At 47.7% G+C, this 21,972-nt stretch overlaps 1 protein-coding gene across 1 annotated transcript; it reads right to left on the bottom strand.

The window, feature by feature from the left end:
- Positions 1-17: 17 nt before the first annotated feature.
- Positions 18-20,441, bottom strand: LOC124233762 (pleckstrin-2). Its single transcript, XM_046650947.1, has 9 exons — positions 20,312-20,441; positions 11,986-12,150; positions 8,240-8,421; positions 6,821-6,912; positions 6,353-6,540; positions 6,049-6,150; positions 4,260-4,343; positions 2,926-3,004; positions 18-2,177 (listed from the first exon to the last, which is right to left on the bottom strand). The coding sequence occupies exons 1-9, from the start codon at positions 20,351-20,353 to the stop codon at positions 2,050-2,052; spliced, it is 1,062 nt and encodes a 353-aa protein (XP_046506903.1). The 5' UTR covers positions 20,354-20,441; the 3' UTR covers positions 18-2,049.
- Positions 20,442-21,972: the final 1,531 nt, after the last annotated feature.

Here is a 21,972-nt window from a genome sequence, read left to right as displayed (position 1 = left end):
TGCTCAATTCCATAACAATTTCACAAATTTATGACCCTTGCCAGAGAAGAGATCAATACCTCACTGACACCATAAAAGAGAAAACTAACTCAAAGTATAAATATATCCTGCTGACCTAAAAGTATCCCTTTCCACTATGGGGACAGGATACACACCCAGTTCCAAATAACTCGAAGGACAGATTGACTAAGACAACTGACCAGCTTATCCAAATCTTGACTCTCTCCCTAAAAAGCTTCTTCATTAAAAATTAATTTCGTCTATTCCCCATTCTGCTTTTGAGGTCAAGTGGTTATCAACTCATATAACTGAAGATTAGCAATAGTTTGGTTCTCATTTATGCATAAATTAATTGAAATAAAAAATTGCCAAGAAAAAATACAAACATTCAAACTGTTTTTCATGTTTTATAGGAAAACAGGACAAACCAGTACTTAGGTGGATAACGCTCAGCCACTGAGTGGGAACCTACAGAGGTGGGCTCAGCCCTGCATCATGCTGAGCAGTGCAGTTGTGACAGTTGCCGTGCTTCCAGACACTCTTGACCTAGCTCCCTACCTTTACATCAAGGACAATTAAATGAAAATGGTTCAGGATTTTTAAAAATTCAGGTGCTAGTATCTTGGTGAGAGTTGTTCCCTGATTTGCCTCAAGCTGATGGTCATTTACTTTTCAATGCGTGAAGATTCTGGTGTCTCCTATACAGAGTAGATGCAGTTGTGCCAATTTGGAGTCAAGAAGCCATCAAACCAAATACAGTTTAATTCCAAAAAACACCTGTTGATAATTTAAAAAGCAATAAAGAAACTAATTCCAGGGACATTAGACCTTGGTGAAATGCCAAATGGAAAATGGTGCTTTAAAAGGCAGTCTCTTACAGTGTAAGGAATAAAGTAAAACCTCATTAACTTGGAATTCCTGATCATTCAGGGCAGGTATTCTAAACAAGATTAAGAGGAGACAGTTCAAACTATTTAAGAGGACAAATTTTTACTTACGTACCTTGGAAGTATCTACTCCCCTTAAGTGTAAGTTACATATCTATTCATTAAAGGCAGTCTAAGTGCTTGGCAAGAATGCTGGGAGTAGCTTGTGCCAGATTACTGTATAAACTTGAAAGTAATAAAAATATTTTTAAAGATTTGTATGATACAGACTTTTCACTACTTCAGATTAACCTCCTAACTGGTGAAGCCTCTTGGTACTTATTTGTCTCAGTTACTGTTCACTTTAAAACCAAAATTTCATGCCTTGATTTAATTCTTTTCCCATTTACATCTTTCTCTGTCTAGAGAGTTCCTGCTCCTGTCCTCTAGCAGCTCCTGCTCTGCATCTCTTTCCAAATGCCATTTTTCATAGAAAAGCTGTCATTTTATCTTCTTTTTCCATATGTGTGACTGATCTTTCCAACTGAGTCCATGATTTCTTTTCTGCAATATAATACTTATGCAGACTTACTTTTCAAAGCAAAACAGTATTCTCTGAATGTTGAGCCAAAGTTTTGCCACCATCCTCACTTTAAGATGAAGCATGTCTTAGTGACACAGATCACATGAGATGTTTTCATACTCAGCTTGCATAATAATTCATATAGCCTCAAGCATGGGAAACCTTTGAAAACTATGCAACTTTGCACAGGAATTCTAATAGAAACAAATGTCAATTTTTATTAATTCCAAAGGAGGAGGTAAGAATTGTTAACAGCATTTCAGAGCTGCCGTGAGACTAGCGTTTTATTTAGTTTACAACATGTCCAGTTAGTGTTACAACAAGGGAAACTTTGGTGCCCTAGGAATGGCTGGCTGTGCTGATGGGCCAAAGTCAAGATGCTGATGCCTAATGCCTGTTCTAGCATTTCCAGGTTGTTAACATGAAGGTGGGGAAGGAAATAGCACCACTGCCATCTAAGGACCTCTTCGCCCATCTCACTCCATAGCAGTACAAAACACACAAAGAAGTTAAAGGTCTTAACACATTCCCATTCTCCAGGACATCCTGCCTGTATCCCGTAGGAGGGAGGAATCCTGGTCCCGTTTCCTCAGGTCCTTATCATGTTAGCTTTTTGATAGCTTCAATCCACTCAGCTCGCTCAGCCTTGCTGCTGGCCTGGATGTAATAGTGTATGTCATCCTTAGTAATCACTTTGAAGAGATTTCCCTGGACATTCCCTTTGACTCCTAGGCAGAAAAAAATAGTGAGTATCCATGTCTGCTTTCAGCTGCAAGCAGCTGAAAGTCGACCAAGACACAGAAAAGACACACATAATGAAGCATTTCTTAAATACAAATGTATATGGTTAGGGAATCCCACCAGATGCATGCTTTCCTCTTCCTCTCTTCCATTCCCTCCCCCTTGCCTGTGCCTTAAGGCATGCCAGTGGTACATGTGGACACACTTGGAAGCCCTCTTGGCCAGCCCCCTATGCTAACCATAGATTACAATTTCACATGAAAGAATCCAATATGTTTATGTTAACAAGCAGGCACAGATTTGGGATTTGACTAAATTGTTTAACTTCTCTGAACCTCAATTTCCACATCCATAAAAATGGGAATAATACTATCTTCCTATATTAGCTAGCTGATGTGAAATTAGTGTGATAATGGATATCAAATGTGTTGTTAACCCTTAAGCACTGTGTAAGCTATTATTCTCAAATGGAAGCTTATGGGCCAGTGAGCACAGAAACTGAGGGGAAAATGTTAAAGACAAGGATTATTTAGTTGTATTGTTAAAACACTAAGAACACCCCACATGCCCTTTTCTCTAATTCTGAAACTGGCTTCAAAACTCACACCATTCATGGTCTCACTGAGAAAGACCTACTCAGCTCCCACAGCTCAGTCCTTCATCGGCAGACCATTACTGAGAGGGTGGGAGGGAGGCCTCTGAGATCTTCGGGCCAGGGCCAAAGTTGCACCTTACCAGTGGGAACGCCATTATCCTCCAGAGCAGACACCAGTGAACCACGGAGAGAAAACCCACCCACTGGCCGGTTCTCTTCCTGCAGAGGAGAGGGGACCTGATTAGGAACTGCACAGATGCACAAAGGGAGGAGTTGCACTCTCGCCTATAACCAGCCTCAGGCCAGCTAAAGAAGTCAGCGAGAGAGTCTTTTGTAATAGAAGATGAGGTTGAACTTGGACATCACATGGCCAAGTTATATGTACCAGTAAGGTGGGTTGGGCTTCTTCATTTCACAGCCAGCAGCAGCAGCGCCACACCCCTCCCTGGCTTTGGCCCTCCCTGTGCTCTGTCTTGATCCCAGGGTGCTCCTCACACTCCTTCACCGGCTCCTGGTTTAGGAAGGGAGTTTTTTTTTAAAGCTTGGCCCTGAGCTAACATCTGTTGCCAATCTTTTTCCTCTCTTCTTCTCCCCAAAGTCCCCCAGTACATATATTCTAGTTGTAGGCCCTTCTAGCTCTGCTATGTGGGATACCACCTCAGCATGGCTTGATGAGTAGTGCTAGGTCCGCACCCAGGATCCGATCTAGCAAACCCCGGCTACCAAAGCGCAGTGCGCAAAGGTAACCGCCTGGCCATGGGGCACCGCCTGGCCATGGGGCACCGCCTGGCCATGGGGCAGCCCCTGGAGGGAGTTCTCGACTGAAGCTCAGTGAGGGAGGAACTGCCCACTCTCCACTATTTCAAAACAATGAATGAAAATCATATATCTGCCAAGACAAGGCTGAAAAGGCTAACTAAAAGGCCATTTTTCTTTTCTTTTGACTGGAATTAGATCAACTCAGCATGCAGTAATACTTATCTGAAACTCAGAACAGCAATTCTTTGATCAATTAGGGGAAAAAAGTGAGAAATTATGGCTTAAATATTATATGGTAAAAGAAACTTTGAAAACATCAGTGGTGACGAGGTTGAGGGGGCAGAATTCATGGGCTCTTTGGACAGAAAAAGATGAAATGGCTGGGAATCACCAGTTAGGAGTCCCTTTATCAGCCCACCTCATCCTCCCTAGCCACCCAGTAAGCTTTGGAGAACCTAAAAGATGCCTTTCCTCTCAAAATAATGAAGATCCCCTCCCATGGGAAGTGGCGGGCGAGGCATCAAAGAAACTACTGAGAAGAGAAGAGTGATCAGACTGTTAGGAGTAGCTTGGACTGTGGAAAGGAAGGCCCAGTGCAGCGGAAGTCATGGTAGGGATGCTTAGAGGAAGGAAGGAAGAGGAGCCAGCTGCCTGCTATGCTCGGAGAGCAATGTCTGCAAGCATCACACGGGGTCCCGAGTGAGCCCTCACTCACCTTGGAAGGGTCGTAGTAATGCAGGAAAGCCGGCTCCTTTCTCAGAACAAAGCGCCGCACCTTCCAGTTTTTCCTCTTGTGCCCCTGAGGCAAAGGAAGGGTTCAAGGTTCACTGGCGAGGCTCTGAGTAATTCCTCCCACTTCCGCGAATCTAGTGCCAAACCTCCAAGCCAGGCTGCTCCAATGGGACTACTGCTAAAAAGAGTTTGCTGGAGACCAAGGATTGCATGGACTTCCCAGTGCTCAGTGACACTTTAGCAAAAACAGCGTCACATTTAGTTGAGTTGACAGAGCCTCAGAGGGTCAGTGCTGAAGGAAAGGGGGAGCATTACCCAGACACCACTCAGGGCACAAGGAGGACAGGGAGGCAGCAGGTGTCAACTAGACTGAGGGCTCACAGGCAAACTTGAACCCAAGGGCACCAACTTTTAAATGTCAACTTAATCCCAAACCAAACCTACAGCTGCATGTATATATGTGCACACATATACAGTAAAAACCACTTTAAAAAGTTCTGCATCAGAAAAAGAGTAAGAAATGATCAATTACATGTTAAAACCTAAATGTGTAAGATATCAATGTGTGTGTGACTCTCTTTGGCTCCACCCCCTAGATCACAAAGCTCCCTCAGCTCTCTAGTCTGGAAGCCGACTCCCCCCCCACACGCCCTCGAGCCCTTCCGGCGGCCTCACCACCTCCCCTCACTAGACTCCCAGGGGGCCCAGCAGAAGCCAGGCCCTTGGGATAGGCAGGCAGTTGCATGGATGGTGAATAATCTAAGAGCAGATGGAGATCCTGATATGCAAGCAGATGACAAGGACAGCACGTGCTCCCAGTGACAATGGGAATGGCGCCAAGCAGTGTCTGTTGCACAGACACATTCACACAATGTGTGAGATGCACACAAACACGAGGGGTGTGCAGAAGGTCCGCTTACTGTCCATGTGCTGGGACTCGGTGATCTTGTTTGCAGAACAGCCTTTCTGTTAGGCACAGGTGGAAATGCCGCAGGTGCGACTGTGACCTGGCTGCTCTCCCAAACGCGGTTAGGAGCAGTGGCCACAGTTTTTTTTTTATTTTATTTTTTTGAGGAAGATCAGGCCTGAGCTAACATCTGCAGCCAATCCTCCTCTTTTTGCTGAGGAAGACTGGCCCTGAGCTAACACCCGTGCCCATCTTCCTCTGCTTTAAATGTGGGACGCCTACCACAGCATGGCTTGATGAGGGGTGCCATCCGAACCAGTGAACCCCAGGCCACCGAAGCAGAACGTGCACGCTTAACCACTGGGCCGGTCCCATGGCCACAGTTTTTAAGTACTGAAACTACACTGCAGAATTTCATCTTCAACCTACTGAAGTAGGTGGAGAAAATACCTATTTTTTGTTCGGAAAGTGTATCAAGAGGGTGTACAGAGTCACACAAAAGAAGTCAGAGACCTCAGGAAGCCTCAGGGAGCAGAAGGCCAGCAAAGGCAGAACACCCACCCAGCTGGCAATACCCCTCCAGACAAATATGTGAACTAGGCAGTGATGTTGTTTTTAATGTTGTGATTAATTACTTGTGTGTACCTTTTCCCTGAACACATGTCTGGGACTTGTGCGTGCACAGTGGGCATGTGCACGCCCCCTGACTTGCTCCCTGCAGCTGTTGCTGGGCTCCTGCTTCAGCAGATTCTGCTAATAAGCAGTGCCCTCTAGCAGTCCCAGCTCTCCCCCCACTTTAGGGGCGTTCCTGCCTCCCCGCAGTCCGGGAACCGTCCATCTCCTCCCCGCTCCAAGGCAGCCATACCTGCTTGGCCAGATAGCCTTGTTTGACCACTGTGCCACTTAGCTCCATGGTGCTGAGACTGATTTCTTCCTTGGGGCTTATCTTCTTCTTGTAGCTCTCAGCCTAGGGGGAAGGACTCTGTTACAGAAAAGTCCCAGTTCCAGGCTGTGGGGGCTACCATAGGGCACAGAGAATTCCTCAATAGAGAAACCCCACTCCCCCAAACCCTAGGCCTCTCACCCACGACTGTGGCCACCTGGCTCCCAATCTGTTGCCTCTTTCTTCCCTCTGCCCTGGTACAAGAGGAACCCACTCCCCAACTTACAAAAGTATACAGGGCTGTGGAGTCATCCAGGAACTGCTCGGCCAGATCCCCTGAGCGGATGGCTCCCATGCTTCGGGTGCCTACTGGCCTTAGGAAGTTCTCTTCCATGAGCACAGAGGCCAGGGTCACAGCCTCCAGACGGTTAGCTGCAAAACTGTTGGAGATGAGCCAGTCCACCATGGAGGAGCCTGCATCCGGGCAAGGGCAGCACCAGTCAGACAATAAACTACAGGTCAGCCTCCTTGGGGGTGCTCAGCTGTGACCTCATTCGCTTTGACCTCCTGGGCAGCCTTGAGGCTCTACCCAAGAGTAGACCGAAGGGTACACCTGCTGCACAGAGTTTGGCCATCTCAGGTCAGCCTGCTGGCCGGCAGGCAGCTCTGGCCTCAACACAGGCTGGTCTAGCACAGCTGAGTCCTGGATCACCATGCCCCAGGCTTCCACGGCCCGGCCCCAGAGGAGGCTCACCTATGAAGGTCTTTTTGTAGGTGCTTCCCTGCTCCATGTTTGGGCTTGACCGGATTCCGCTGCTACTGTTGTGCATCTTGTCCACAATGCAACTACACGGGAGGAAGGCAAAGGAGGGGGACCCTCATCATACTGACAGATATGAAGGAGGGTCCAAGAATCGCTGCTAAGGGTACAAAGCAAGTGGCAAACCGTAGGCTACAGGTCACAAAGAAACAGGGGTATTCCATTATGCACCAGTATTTGAGAGGTAGGGTTTTAGGATGTGTCTTTTCTTGTTGCTCATAAATGTTCTAATATTTCTATACTAGACAGGTATTACTTTTGTAGAAAAACTAAAGAGCTGTGACTTTTAATTTACAAACAAAAGAATGTACAGTAACGATTCTCTGTGAGCTACAGCATTGAGTCCCAACTCCTCCAGCCACTTCTCAAAGTCACCCATCACTTGAATCCATTCTCATCGGCCGCTGCTCCTCAGTCCTCGCCATGGTTTAGCAGCTCCATACACACATAGACACACAATCAAGATCTTAGGGCCTGGTGTGCAGGTTTTTGTGAGCCCAGGGAGGGACTCATACAGCATCTTTGACAGGTATCCCAGTTCTGCTGCCTGGGAGGTCAGGGGTGTTTCCTGTGTGGGCTGTTGTAATTTTCCACCGGAACTCCGATCACACATCCCTGCTTCACAGTACCGCCTCCACCACTGACCTCTTTCCTCCTGTTTTGTGGGACGATTCCTGCCACCAATGGAAGATCTTTTCTCATTTTCTATTTATGCACTTGGGCTGGACAGCCTGAGATGAGACTGTTTTTATTCCCATTTGCATCTCCTGAGCATCTAGTGCAGTGTAAGGCATGCAGTAAGCACTCATAACTGTTTCTTTTTTTTTTTAATTTTTATTTACTTATTTATTTATTTTTTTTTTTGAGGAAGATTAGCCCTGAGCTAACATCTGCTGCCAATCCTCCTCTTTTCGCTGAGGAAGTCTGGCTCATAACTGTTTCTTGAATGAATGAATGAATGAGGAAACCCACAGAACAAGAACACAACTGCTACCAGAACACATCATTCTGGCCATCAGGCTGCAAGCAAGACCAAGGATTTGGAGATTCGCGGGAAGCTGCAACAGAGCCCTGAACATCCTGGCTGAAACTGGAGGGAGGGTATCAAGACATTAAGGGGGGCAGGAGTAGCTGAGGCCCCAAGAGCTTACAGAGGAGCAGGGTGGGTGGGTAGGGCCATTCCCAGGCAGAGAAAATGATATAAAGATGACAGAGGACAGGGAAAGGCCCTGAAGCACAACGGTGGTACAAACCAGGCCTGTGTAGCAACAACAGAGCCCCCTCTCACTGCGCACAGACAGAAGAGGCGGCAGCAAAGCCGAGCAGGGTGGGGGGCGGGGGCCAGGCACTCACTGCAGGCTGATGTGAGGGGGCAGCTTGAAGGAGTTTTTCAATATGTGCAGTTGCTGGACCTTCCCTGGCTGCCCAGCGTGAATAGCCCCTGTTATCTCAAAGGCCCAGGCGTCCCTCTCCTCTCGAGAACAGGCCTCCAGGAAGTACTCCGTGGATGTTCGAGTCTTCAGCTTAATGAGGAGCTGTGGGAAGAGACGGCCAGTCAGACCAGCACTTAGAGGCCGAGCAGGCCGGGCAGCAAAAACGATGAGGCCGAGTGAATCTAGGAAACTGTACGATCCAGTGACTGGCAAATGCCAGACCCCTCCCCTGCACCCCAGCAGGAGGTCTTTAAAGATTCGCTTGTACCCCTCTAGTGACAGCGAGCTCACAGCCTCAGAAGGCAGCCTTCCTCTTTTGGACAGAGTGCATAGCATAGGGACTGCTTCCTGGGTACTCTGCCTCCCTGCTTCTGATTCCGCCTTCTAGAAGCACATAGGTTAATCTCACCTCCCATGACAGCCCCTGCACTGAAGTGGGAAATGCACAGGCTTTCAAGTCAGACCGATCTGAATGCAAATCCCAACTCTGCCACTTAGCTACGGACGCTTGGGGACATTAAGGAAGCCCACTGAGCTTCAGTTTCTCCATCTGAGGTGTGAGAAGGAACTGTCGTGCATTCCCCCTTTGACCCTCTTTTCTCAGGTCTAAGCATCCCCGAGTCTTTCACACATTCCTCAACCAGTTCACGCTCTGCTAAATGTTCTGCAGTTGGTCAACATTCTCATAAAATATGAGAATGGAATGGAACACACTGCTCCAGGAAAGGTTTGAGGGGTGCAGGGCAGCATGGGCCAACACAGCCCTGAGGTCATATTAGCTGTGGGCAGTGACAGGGCACTGTGGACTCATACTCCACCCAGTCAACTAGGAGTCTTTCTTGTAGGCCACATCTCCTCCATCAACTTTTTTTTTTTGGTGAGGAAGATTGGCCCTAAGCTAATATCTGTTGCCAATCTTCCTCTTTTTGCTTGAGGAAGATTGTTGCTGAGCTAACATCTGTGCCAATCTTCCTCTATTTTATATGCAGGACACTGCCACAGCATGGCTTGATGAGTGGCATGTAGGTCCACGCCCAGAATCCAAACCCGAGAACTGAAGCAGAGTATGCAAACTTAACCACTACGCCACCAGGCCAGTCCCATCTCCTCCATCCTTTAAATGTGCATTTAGGGTTTTTCTGGACCATTGTGGGATTTTTCATGCTGACCCTATTGAATGTCATCTGAGTAGACTGGGTCTAGCACTTCTGTTGGAAAACAGAAGCCTTCTATTTCATTCTGATTCTGTTTTCTGATGTATTAGCTCCCAACATGCTTTGCTTGCAAACTTAATCAACATCCCTCACCTAAACTAACAGCGAAAATGGTGGCTAAGACAAGGCTGGCTCACAGTCCCAAAGAACACCGTGAAGCTGTCCCTCCAGGTTAACACTGACTCACTCAGCAGTGCCGTGGGAGAGCGAGTGCGACCAGTTCCCCGTGGCTGCACCAGGAGAGGCTATAAAATTCCACGTGAAATCCAGACACACTCTTTTATAGCCTCCCTAATAAAAAGTATATATGTACAGACACATATATAATATACTTTATAACTTGTTCTTAGTGAAGTGCTGGCTCCTCTCGGCCTCTTCCAGCTCAAGCACTCGTGAACCAGGCAGACAACAACGTGTTTGAGAATTTTATGTAGAATTAACACGAAGTTCACAACTCCAGTCAGCAAATTTAACTTTTTTCCTTTTTTTGAAACTTTGAACAAAGTTTTCCTATCACCAGACCGTTCAACCAGCCCTTCTGCGCTCCACTGAGCCTTAAAGATAACTAAGGGGCATCTGGTGAACAAGTTAACTTACAAATCCCAGGATTTAATTCATTGAGACCTAGAGTCTTAAATTCACTTAAAGACTAGGTTTTCCTCTTAAAATGCTCTCACTCATCTGCAAATATTTCCTCTTTGTTCAGCATTTATTCAACAAACTTTCACTAAGCATCTACGATGGGCCTAGACGTTGTGTTGGGTCTTACGATGCCAGAAGGAAGAAGACGCAGACCCAGCCTTCTCCCGGGTTCAGCGGCCCCACCCCACTCCGACAGAGAGCCACCCCCACCTGACTCCTCTCTTTTAACCAGCGGCAGCTCCAGGTTTGCAGTGCAAATTCTAGAATTTCATTTCATTTTTGTTTCAAATTTCATTTCAAATGTCTGAATGAAATTCAGATGTTTCATTTTCTCAGCCTCCTGGCCTGGAATGACATTCGATGCTTCCCTCTCCCTTGCCCTCAACATCCAGTCAACCACGTCCTATTGATGTTTCCTTCAATAATGTTTTCTCCTATTTATCCCTTCTTTTTGCCTTATTTCATGCCTGATTATTTTAATAGCTCATTTTGGTTTTTTATTTAAGAAAAATTTTAAAGTACAGAAGGGTACAGAGGTTAGCATAACAAACACCAGTAAACCCACCACCCAGAATTGACCATCATGAACATTTTCTTAGAAGTTTCGTCAACTGGTCTGGAAGAATCAAAAAAGAAAAACATGATAAGAAAGAAGAAAATGGTAAGATCCCCTCATAATGGACCTAGTAATCGTATCAGGAACTGAGCTTAGTTCCTCATTTTAGTCTTCCTAAGAGAGTTTCTATCAGTCCATTCACTCAAAACCTTCAATGGCTCCCCATTCCCTCCATCTGGACCTGGGCACTCTCCCACTGCTCTCTCAGCGAACGCTCCCCTTTGGCCACACTGGCCGTCCTCATCTCCACATCTATCCCTATCTCCAGCCTGACTTTTACCCAAGCCCTTCCCCCTGCCCAGAACATCTGCCTCTCTCCTCTTTCAGATCTTTGCCCAAATCACTATTCCTCTCAACGCCTGTACCTGACTCAGACAGTCTATACAGACGTCCTCCTCCTCAGGCGTGCAATGTTCTCTACAGCCAATGACGTTTCTACCATCATTTGGGACTCTGAATGTTTTTCAATTAACCACTTGCTTTCATGATAAAATTATTAACTTAAAAAGAAGCGATCCTGGGGCTGGCCTGGTGGCCAAGTGGTTAAGTTCGTGCGCTCCACTTTGGCAGCCCAGGCTTTGCAGGTTCAAATCCTGGGTGCAAACCGAGGCACTGCTCATCAAGCCATGCTGTGGTGGCGTCCACATACAAAATAAAGGAAGATTGACACAGATGGTAGCTCAAGGCCAATTTTCCTCAAAAAAAAAAAAAAAAGAAGCAGTGATCTTACCATTTTCTTCCTTGACTCCTCCAAGTCTAGGAAATTTCTTGGCACATAATGGGCCCTCAATAAATGATTGATTCAGATACTTTTTTGACGGTTTGGTTGAGCCTGTTTGGAACGTGCACCCCTTAAGGGATGAAAACCATCATACTGAACCCCAAAATAGCAGCAATTATTCACATTTGTGAAGTACCTCCTCGCCTACAAAAGGTTTTGACAGACCATTACCTTCATGATCCTCATCACAACCACGAGAGATAATCAGAGGTCATTATTTTGTCTCATTTTACAGACAAGGAACTCAGGTGCAGAGAGCCTCAATTCCTTGCCCGAGGTCCCGTGCCTGGTACGTGGTGCAGCCAGGATTTGAATGTAGGTTTCTCACTGATAACTCAGCTCTGCCCATTACCCACACCATCTTCACCAGACGCCAGAGGTAGGAGGGTCTGAGAGGCAGGGCCTTCACCTACCGGACGGTTTTCATACTCCAGGCAGGGGCAGGTGATGGTACAGCCATCCAGAACGATCCGGCCCTTGGGAGGGGTCACTTTCCGACCCCCCTCCAGCTTGTAGTACAGCAGCGTGTTCTGCCGGAGGATGAACCATCGCACCTTCCAGTTGTGGACAATGTGACCCTGAGGACAGACAGGAGAGCCTTGCTATGAGCTGGCCGAGAGGACAACATTATGTTCAGGGAAAGGTGTCCCCTGGCACAGGGAGCCAGACTGTGCTGTGGAATCGACTCTCCAACAAGGCGGAGAGTTTTTTCTTTTTCTTTTAGCCTAACACTTGTTTTTAAATTTTGAAATAATTTCAGAGAAAAGTTGAAGAATAAAGAACTTTTTTTACAGAACCGTTTACGAGTAAATTTTGTGTGTGTGTGAGGAAGACTGACCCTGAGCTAACATCCATGCCAATCTTCCTCTACTTTGTATGTGGGATGCCGCCAGAGCATGGCTTGATGAGCGGTGCTAGCCAGCAGTGGACCTGGGCTAGGTCCACGCCTAGGATCCAAACTGGTAAACCCCAGGCCCCCAAAGCGGAGAGTACAAATCTAACCACTGCACCACCCGGCTGGCCCCAAAACATATTTTTTAAGACCCCTAAGTGGATGCATCATTTGCCTGTCACTCTCCCGTGTTTGTAACTGAGGTTTGATCTTTTTCACTACGATAAACAATTCTGCAATGAATATCTGTGCACATAAACTTTAATTTGCATCTCTGATTTTTTTTTCCTTGGGATATATTGCTAGAAAGAATAATTCTAGTTGAAGGATGTGGGCTATTTGTAAAGTTGAAGCTTCAAACCGTCTACCAGGGTAAGGACACCAAAGCCCAGGCTAGGTGTGGCAGGCTTAAAAGACAGGGCAGTTTGGGGGGCTCTCTGGTGGGTCATACAGCCAATGGACAGGATAGTCAGATAAAGGCAGAGAGTCTGCTTCTAGAACGTACCAACAGATCGGGGAACGTCTGCTGAGGAATCAGAAAGGAATGGGTTGAGTACACATTCATGAAAGCAACTTTCTTGGAATATTTCCAGAGCAGAGCCCAATTAGGGTTAGACTCTAACCAAGAGGGACGCGCTTTATCTGAATCAGAGACCATTTCCTGGATTCCCTCATTCCTCACCTCGCACTTACTCATTTCAAAGACACTTCAGTTCTCACATCAGTGGGGCTGTGATTCTAGTCCACGCCCAGCGTGTACTGAGTGCTGTCCGGGAACCAGAAGCTGTAGAAAGAGTCGCCTGTGCCCAAATGGCATTTACTGGGGCAACAAAGAAAACTGGCAACAAAGTTAACCCGACAAGAGTTTATTAATATGTCTCCGTGCCGTTACACCTCAGGGTGATCAAGCTGTTCACATGAGAGGACACACGTAGACAGGTTGAATTTTACATTTTTGCTCTCTTCATTCTGTGCCGTTCTTAGAATCCACATGTACCCTGACGACTGACAGCTTTCCTTGACATGGGCAGACATGTTTAAAGAAACGTGAAAGATTTAGCTCTGCCTCCTCAGCAACTGGGGTTCTCTACTGCTCTCCACGTGGCCCAGACTCAGGTCCCCTTTCCTGATGCCCCCCTACTGAGGGCTCCTGGAGCAGCAGGAACAGTAAATCGCTGTCACACGAGGTGGCTGGTCCAGGGAGAGTGCAATCTAAGCTGACAGTTTGGGCGCTGGTGTGAGGTGGAGAAGGAGAGAGGACAACATAATCTTAAACTTTCACACACAGGAGTTATGGGCTGAATTATGTCCTCCTCCCAAAAAAATTCACATGAATTTTTTCTAATCCTATTGAATTTCTAACCCATATGAATTTTCTCTGAGCCCTAACCCCCTACTACCTCAGAATGTGACTGTATTTGGAGACAGGGCCTTGAACGAGGTGACCAGGCTAAAATGAGGTCAGTAGGTGGGCCCTCATCCACTGTGACTGGGGTCCTTACAAGAAGAGGGAATTTGGACACAGAGAGAGACATCAGGGAGGCCTGTGCACAGAGGAAAGACCATGCGAACACACGAAGAAAGCAGCCAGTGCAAGCCAAGGAGAGAGGCTTCAGAAGAAGAAACCAAACTTGCCGACGTCTCCATCTTGGACTCCCAGCCTCCAGAGCTGAGAGAAGATAACGGAGGTTGTTTAAGCCATCCTGTCTGTGGTATTTTGTTACGGCAGCCCTAGCAGGCCAAAACAACAGGGAAAGGAGAGGGAGGGCTGGAGACGTTAGGGAGAAAGTGTACCCAACCGATGTTGAACAGAACAAACCCATATGGAGAAATGGCACTTCCCTGGACCAAACGCTGAGTTCTTCAGAATCCCTGGCCTGAAGGGAACAAGTAGGTGACCAAGTTGCTGCCAGTCCCATGCACGGGGCATTGATGCACGTGTGGCAGCAACCAAACAGAGGGAAACAGGAATTTTTGGCAAGGACAGTGATGGAAGAACAGCTTCTTCTGACACTCAATCCCCAGGGTTATCAGGGACAAGGGGCAAACAGTGTCAACAGTGATGTTTGCACTGGAAACATCTGGTGGTGCTGTTGGGTATTTTTGTCCGGCTGCATCATCCCTGGCCGTATAGCATCCCAGCCAGGTTCCTCGGCCCTGCCAAATATTCCTGAGTTACTTAATATTTATTATCCTCCATGAAATCCCTTTTGTGCAAACTCACGTAAGTGGAATGTGTCACGAACAACTAAGAATCCTGACTGATAGCAGAGGGGAGAGGTGTGAGGAGAAAGGATTCACTACGCAGGTGGAAAACTTGAAGCAGCTGATGACCCTCATAAAAATGTTCAAATTATTTGACCCAATAATTCTACTTCTGGGGATCTGTGCTAAGTAAATAATCTAGAATGTGGAAAAGTTTTTACATATTGAGACACTTAGAGGATTGTTGCTTATAATAGTAAAAAAATGCAAACTATTCTAACTATGTAGCAATATGGCGCCCAGTGTGGCTGCAGTGGAGGAATTCCAGTCCTAACTGATGGCAGAAGAGGCTACTGCTGGAGTCCTCAGGTCAGACCCAGCAGTCTGAGCCACCAGGCCTCAGAGCAGCAATGGTCTTTGACATGGGCAAAGCACTTTTACTTACATTACTTCACACAATACCTAAAAATAATTCTAGTAGTTATTTTAGAAAATTTCTGGAAGGATACCCCAGAAATGTTAATAGTCATCACCTCTAGGGACTAAGACTGGATACAAGGTGATACAAATAGAAGCTTATTTTTCATTTTACACCCTTGACTATTTTTCTAGGTTTTTTTTTAATAATATGATGTATTTTTTTTCCCTGAGGAAGATTTGCCCTGAGTTAACATCCATTGCCAATCTTCCTCTTTTCTTAAAATTTTTTATGTGGGCTGCCGCCACAGAATGGCCACTAACAGACGAGTGGCGTAGGTCCACGCCTGGGATCCACACCCAGGCAGCTGAAGTGGAGCATGCCGACCTTAACCACTAGGCCACCAGGGCTGGCCTGCAGGTATTATTTTTATAATGGAAAATAAATTTAAATTTAAACAAACAAAAATCCTGATGAGATGATTACGGAAATAATTCACTCATTTTTCTATTCATTCAACAATCAATGACTAAATACTACCGCACCAAGCCCTGTGCTGGCAGCAGGGATACAAAGAAGAACCAGATTCTGACCCAAGACAGTGGAGGAGACAGAGAACGAGCCCACCCAGTGTGATAAGTTCCAGGACAGGGGGAAGCGACGTGGGCCCAATCGGCTTCAGAATTCTTGTTGCAGAGTTTGATCTTTTTATTGTGGCCAGAGGGGAATCCTTGAAGACTTTTAAGCAGAAGAATGACATGCTTAGGTTCTCATGTTAAAAAGACAGCCTTGACCACACCGAACAGAACAGCTGAATGGAGCAGGTCAGAATGGAGGGGTGAGCGCAGCGGAAGGCTGCTGCAGTAACCCACAAAATGGGGAGAAAGCACCAGGATCCCCACTCTACAGAGAAGCCACACCACGCTCAGACAGCACAGGGACTGGCCCAAAGGCACCAGGCAAAGGGGGTCAGAGGCCACAAACACAGCGACACAAGCTGAAAAGGAACCCAGGCCTCCTCCAGCAGGCACTTTCCTCCCTCTCCAGGCTCCCTGCCTGTAAGCGGCTGGCTGGGGCCAGAAGCCCACGGGACCATGAGAAGCTTAGAGTTCGTAGAGCCCCTTTAGGGAGGGGGAGGGTCATAAGCTGGGATGGCAACCCCAGGGCTGGGCTTCAGAGGCACAGGAAGCCACAGCTGGAGGGACCCTTTGAAAAGGGTCTATTCCCTAACTTTAAAATGAGAACACTGAGGCCCAGAAAGGTCTTGCCCAAGACCCTAAAACCCTGAAGAAGCAGAGATGGTATCTGTTATGGGTTGAATTGTGCCCCCTCCCCATAAAAGGTATGTTGAAGTCCTAACCCCTGGTATCCATGAATGTGATCTTATCTGGAAATAAGTCTTTGCAGACGTAACCAGTTAAGACGAAGTAATACTGGGTCAGGGCCACCCTAATCCATTATGACTGGTGTCCTTATACAAAGAGGAAAACCTGGACCCTCAGAGACACACAGGGAGAAGACGGTCAGGTGACAATGGAGGCAGAGACTGGAGCGCTGCATCTACAAAACCAGGAACTCCGCCGACTGCCTACAAGTACCAGAGGCTAGAAGAGGCAAGAACAGACTCCCCCTACAGGCTGAGGGAGCCTGGCCCTGCCCACACCTTGATTTCAGGCTTCCGGTCCCCAGGACTCCTTCCAGTCTGTGTATTTTTTTGTTTACTCATAGCTTTTCTATTTTCACTCCTTGGGTTATAATATTACAAACATTGTAACATCTGCATAACCATAATTTACATAATCATTTGTTTATTTGGAGGCACATATAGGTAGTGTCCAGTTTTTTTCACTGGACATTCTGTTCATTAAGCTTTTAGGGTATTTCCTTGGGAAAGAGTCCTAAAATGAAATTTCTAGGCCAAAGTGTGTCCACGTTGCAATGTCATTTTCTAAGAGTGTTGTTTGAGGTATGAGCGGTACAAGCAACACCTGAAGTGCCTCAGCCTCTCCTTGAAGGAAAAGCAACAACACACCACACACAAAAATTCACTCAAAATAGATCAAGACCTGAAGGTAAGACCTGAAACCATAAAACTTCTAGAAGGTGACATAGGCAGTACACTCTCTGACATCGGTCTTAGAAGGATTTTTTCGAATACCTTGTCTAGGCAAAACAAAAGAAAAAATAAACAAGTGGGACATAAGACTAAATAGCTTCTGCAAGGCCAAGGAAACCACCAACTGGGAGAAAATATTTGCAAACCATATATTCAACAAGGGGTTAATTTCCAAAATCTATAAAGAACTCATACAACTCAACAACAAAAAAACGAACAACCCAATCAAAAAATGGGCAGAGGATATGAACAGGCATTTTTCCGAAGAAGATATACAGATGGCCAATAGACAAATGAAAAGATGTTCAACATGACTGATTGTTAGGGAAATGCAAATCAAAGCTACAGTGAACTATCACCTTACCTCTGTTAGAATGGCTATAATCATCAGGACAAAAAATAGCAAATGTTGGAGAGGTTGTGGAGAAAAGGAACCCTCATACACTGCGGGTGGGAATGCAAACTGGTACAGCCACTATGGAAAACAGCATGGAGATTTCTCAAAAAATTAAAAATAGAAATACCATATGACCCAGCCATCCCATTACTGGGTATCTATCCAAAGAACTTGAAATTAACAATCCAAAGAGACTTATGCACCCTTATGTTCACTGCAGCATTATTCACAATAGCCAAGACGTGGAAGCAACCCAAGTGCCCATCAAGGGATGAATAGATAAAGAAGATGTGATGTATATATACAATGGAATACTACTCAGCCATAAAAAAGGACAAAATTGTGCCAGTTGCAACATGGATAGACCTTGAGGGTATTATGTTAAGAGAAATAAGCCAGACAGAAAAAGACAAACACCATATGATTTCACTCATATGTGGAAGATAAACAAACACATGGACAAAGAAAATAATTCAGTGGTTACCAGAGGAGAAGGGGGTGGGGGGTGGGCATAAGGGGTAAAGGGGCACATATGTATGGTGACAGATAAAAACCAGACTATTGATGGTGAGCACGATGCAGTCTATACAGAAACTGGTAAATAATAATGTACACCTGAAATTACATAATGTTATAAACCAATATGACCTCAATAAAATAATTTTAAAAAAACAAAGGAAAAGCAGTCCTCCTCATGCTGATCCTGGCCCCTCCCTGCCCTTCCCCCTTTAAAGCCAGGCCAAGTGAGCGCCCTGTATGTTGCCTGGAGCTTTGCTTCCTTCGAGTCTGGGCGGGATTAAGAGCCAAATCCATCATGCCCCTGCCTGCCTCGGCTTCACTCACACCAGCAATGACTGTTCTGTACTCTGGCTTTCAGCTCAGGCCCTGCTCCACCTCTGGGCTGTAAACTCTCCTAATCTATGGAATCCCATGGCCGCAGCCCTGTGATTTCTCCAGTGGACACAGAGGCTGCTGTTGCCACCCAGGAGGAAAGGGGATACTGGGGAGAGAAAATGTTAAGATTGATGAGTAGGGGCGAACTGTTAGCAGGGGCATGGGCCACATCCCTCTCCTTGCAGGAAAGGGTGTGGCTTCCGCTTTCCCCAGGGTCAGGCTCCAAACTCCTGTCTTTGGGTTTGGCTGGCATGAGCTTTAGGTATTTCAGCCAAGCCCCTTCTGTGGGCTTTTGGGGCCAGACCCGTTGACTGTCCTCACTTCTCTGCACCCTGGGCACCCAGTTCTCCAGAAGAGAACTCACGTCCTTCCTTCCCTCTAGCCCTCCTCTGACACCATGTGGTGGGGGAAATCATGTAAGGTAACCCCTGGGAACACGGGGAGGCCCACCAGAGCCCATCTGAGGGGGTCTGTCCTCCACAGGCCCCTACCAGTGCCCAGCTATCCTGACAATCAACAAGGCCCACCAAAACCCCCTTCCCAACTCACATTCCCGCTCTCACCTCCCAAGCTGCAGGAAGGGAGAACACAGGAATCCCCCACAGCTTGTCTCTCTTAGGTGCAGCCGCCGCCACAAACTGTGAGGGACCAGCCTATCACTTTAAGCACAGTGGCATGAAGCGGGTGTGGAACTCCGCACCTGCTTGTTTCCAGTCTGACCCTTGATCCGGCATCAGCCTCCTGTTTACAGTTTTGAGCAAACAACACATCGGCCCTCCTATATCAAATCATGTGTAACAACATGTCTACATTACCTGCGGACCTGAAAGCTATCTGAGACTTCAGGGCTGACCTGGCGGCCAGGGGAGGCAATGGGAGGGAGAGCCCCTTCATCCCTCTTCATCTATCCCCCTCCCAAGCTGTAAGCTCAGCAGAAGAGCCAAAGGCTCATGCCCAGCTTTACACATCTGAACCCTCTGCTGTTAAGTTAGCATAAACCTTTACTGTGAACATCACTGTTGAAATTTCAAAGAACTTGAAAATATCGAACTTCCTCCTGCAACCACTCTTGGGTTCATTTTCTCCTTTGATCCCCTGTGTCCCGTTTTCCTCCGGACTCTTGCTTGCAGTGGGAAAGGCCACGTGGGGTGATAGGAAGGAGTAAGGATGGAGGTTCCAGTCCCCGCCGTGACTAGCCCTGGGGCTCTGGGCAAGCTACTTCATCTTTCTGACCCTCAGTTTCCTCATCCGTAATAGCGTGGTAACAGTACCCACCCGGGTGGGCAGGGAAAGGTCTGGAGTCAACCTGAGCGGGTTTGATCCTGCTGCATCACCCACTAGTCCCCAGATCCTGAGCAAGCTATCGAATCTCTTTGAGCTTTGTTTTCCCCTTGGAGAAAGGGGGTGACGTGGTCCCACCGACCCGCGGGGCTGTAGGAGAGTTAAAGGAGACCCCGGCACAGCAAGCGCTTAAGAAGCACAGGCTCCCTCTCCGCTCAGGGGTTATTGAGGAGATGATGCGTTACACCGACCGGCGCTGCGAACTACAGAGCACACTTACGTCGTTTGAATACATCATATTTAAATGCTATACTTTTCATATTGTAAAATGCTGTTTTAATTAAGATCTCCACCGCGGGGCCGCCACCCGCAGCCACACGCCCTAGCCAAGCGGGATTCTCCTCCTTGCCTGTGCCCCGGCCCCTCTTTCCCTTCTGAGGCTGACCTCCAACCACCGCCCCCCGGCTCGGCCGCGCCCGCGCGCCCCGCCCCGCCGGGCCGCCTGGCCAGGGTCCGGAGAAGATCCGGCCGCTCACCCTCTTCACCAGGAAGCCCTCCTTGAGCACGCCGTCCTCCATGTCGCCGCCCACGCCCGGCCTGCGGGCCCGCCAGGTGCGCCGTCCCCGCGCCGCCGTCCCGCGCGCTCCTCGCCCGCTGCACCCAGGAAGCGCCTCCACCCGCCGGCGCCGCCCCCTGGCCCGCGCCCAGAGCCGCGGCCGCCGGCGCCGGCGGGAGGTCGGGCCGGGGCGGGGTTTCTAACCTGCTTCCCACCCGAAGGTGCCTTAGGGTGCGTGATTAGTCCTCAGGGTACAGAATCGTCCGACTCTTAGAGTCCCCCCCCTTGCTCTCTCCCACGCCGCAGGGTCCCCCGCCAAGTGCCTCCAGCGCGCTCTGCGCCGCTCATTATTGCGGTCTCGGCCTCCAGCCTCCACCCGCAGGCTTAGCCAGGTGCCTGCCCGGCGCTTGGTATATTGCCCTTGAGCAATTGTGGAATTGAACTGAGCTGAAAGGATTTCAAGGATTTGGAGTGATCCCTGGACTCCCTTGAAATAAGGGTGGGAGAGTGGATAGGTGGAACCAGGCTAGAAACTTTGTCCTGGCCTCTGATAGGGGCAGAGAAAATTCCCTTTAGCAAGAAGGTCGTAAGTTTAAGGAAGCAGGAAGCCCTCTGTCTCAAGTATACACCTTCCCTCCCCAAAGAGCTAGAGCTGAAGATTCCATCATCAGGGGCACAATTTAAGGGGATGCCAAGGAACTCAGTAATCTAGATAAATAACATTATAATGCAGTCTTTGTTTAAAATCAAAATTAATGCCAAAAAAATCCATGATGAACAAAATATCAAAATTTTAAATGATAACAGGATGAATAATGTCCTACCAGGCCTGATGGAGCCGGAAACAAAAGGCAACACAGTAATGCTCAGGACACAGTCAGTTATTCATTGTTTGCATTGCAGTGTGAAGGGCCCCATCAGGACTGTTCCCCAGGAAGGGGAAAGCCCCACCCAGATGCCTAACAGGAAAGAGAAGGCTCAAGATTAGAAGAAGGTGCCCCAGGCTGCCTTTCAGAACCAACTCCCAAACCCACGGAGCCCCTGCCCGGGAAGTGGCCCACTTCAGCCTTCTGCCCTCCCTGCCGTTTGGATCTCCCAGCCAAGCCAACGGCGATGGGGCTTCAGCTCTGTCTCAGAGTGAACACAGACTCAGCACCTCCTGAGGCCAGGCCTGTAGTGGGTGCCGAGTTTTATTTAATGCACAGCAACCCCATGAGGTAAGTTTATTATCCCATTTTTTTCCAGCCAGGGAAACCGAAACAAAGCAGCTAAATAACCTGCCCAAGGTCACACAAGCCCGGCTTTACCTCCAGGGCAGTGCGATTGCACTTCTCAGTTTCTGAGCTGGGAAGGGGAGGAGTGAATCATCTGTGCTCTGAAACCAGGACAGGAGAGGATAGAATGGGACATTCTTAGCCTCTTTGGCTCAGTTATGGTCTGTCATCTCCTTCTTCCATCCAGATGCCAGGGGAGCAGGCAGTTGACACAGGGCTGTTTTGGTCTCACTCAGACACAACCTTCTGAAGCCTAAAAGAGGTGGCATTGACTTTAGAAAGCAGGGTTCCTGAATGAGGTTGTGGAATTGGAAAAGGGAAAGATTGGTCCTCTCTCCCGGCATACTCAGAACCTCCGTCCTACCCT

Source organism: Equus quagga, unplaced genomic scaffold, assembly GCF_021613505.1.
Source record: "Equus quagga isolate Etosha38 unplaced genomic scaffold, UCLA_HA_Equagga_1.0 220_RagTag, whole genome shotgun sequence".
NCBI classification, from domain to species: Eukaryota; Metazoa; Chordata; class Mammalia; order Perissodactyla; family Equidae; genus Equus; species Equus quagga.
This window is presented reverse-complemented; position numbering and strand designations above follow the sequence as displayed.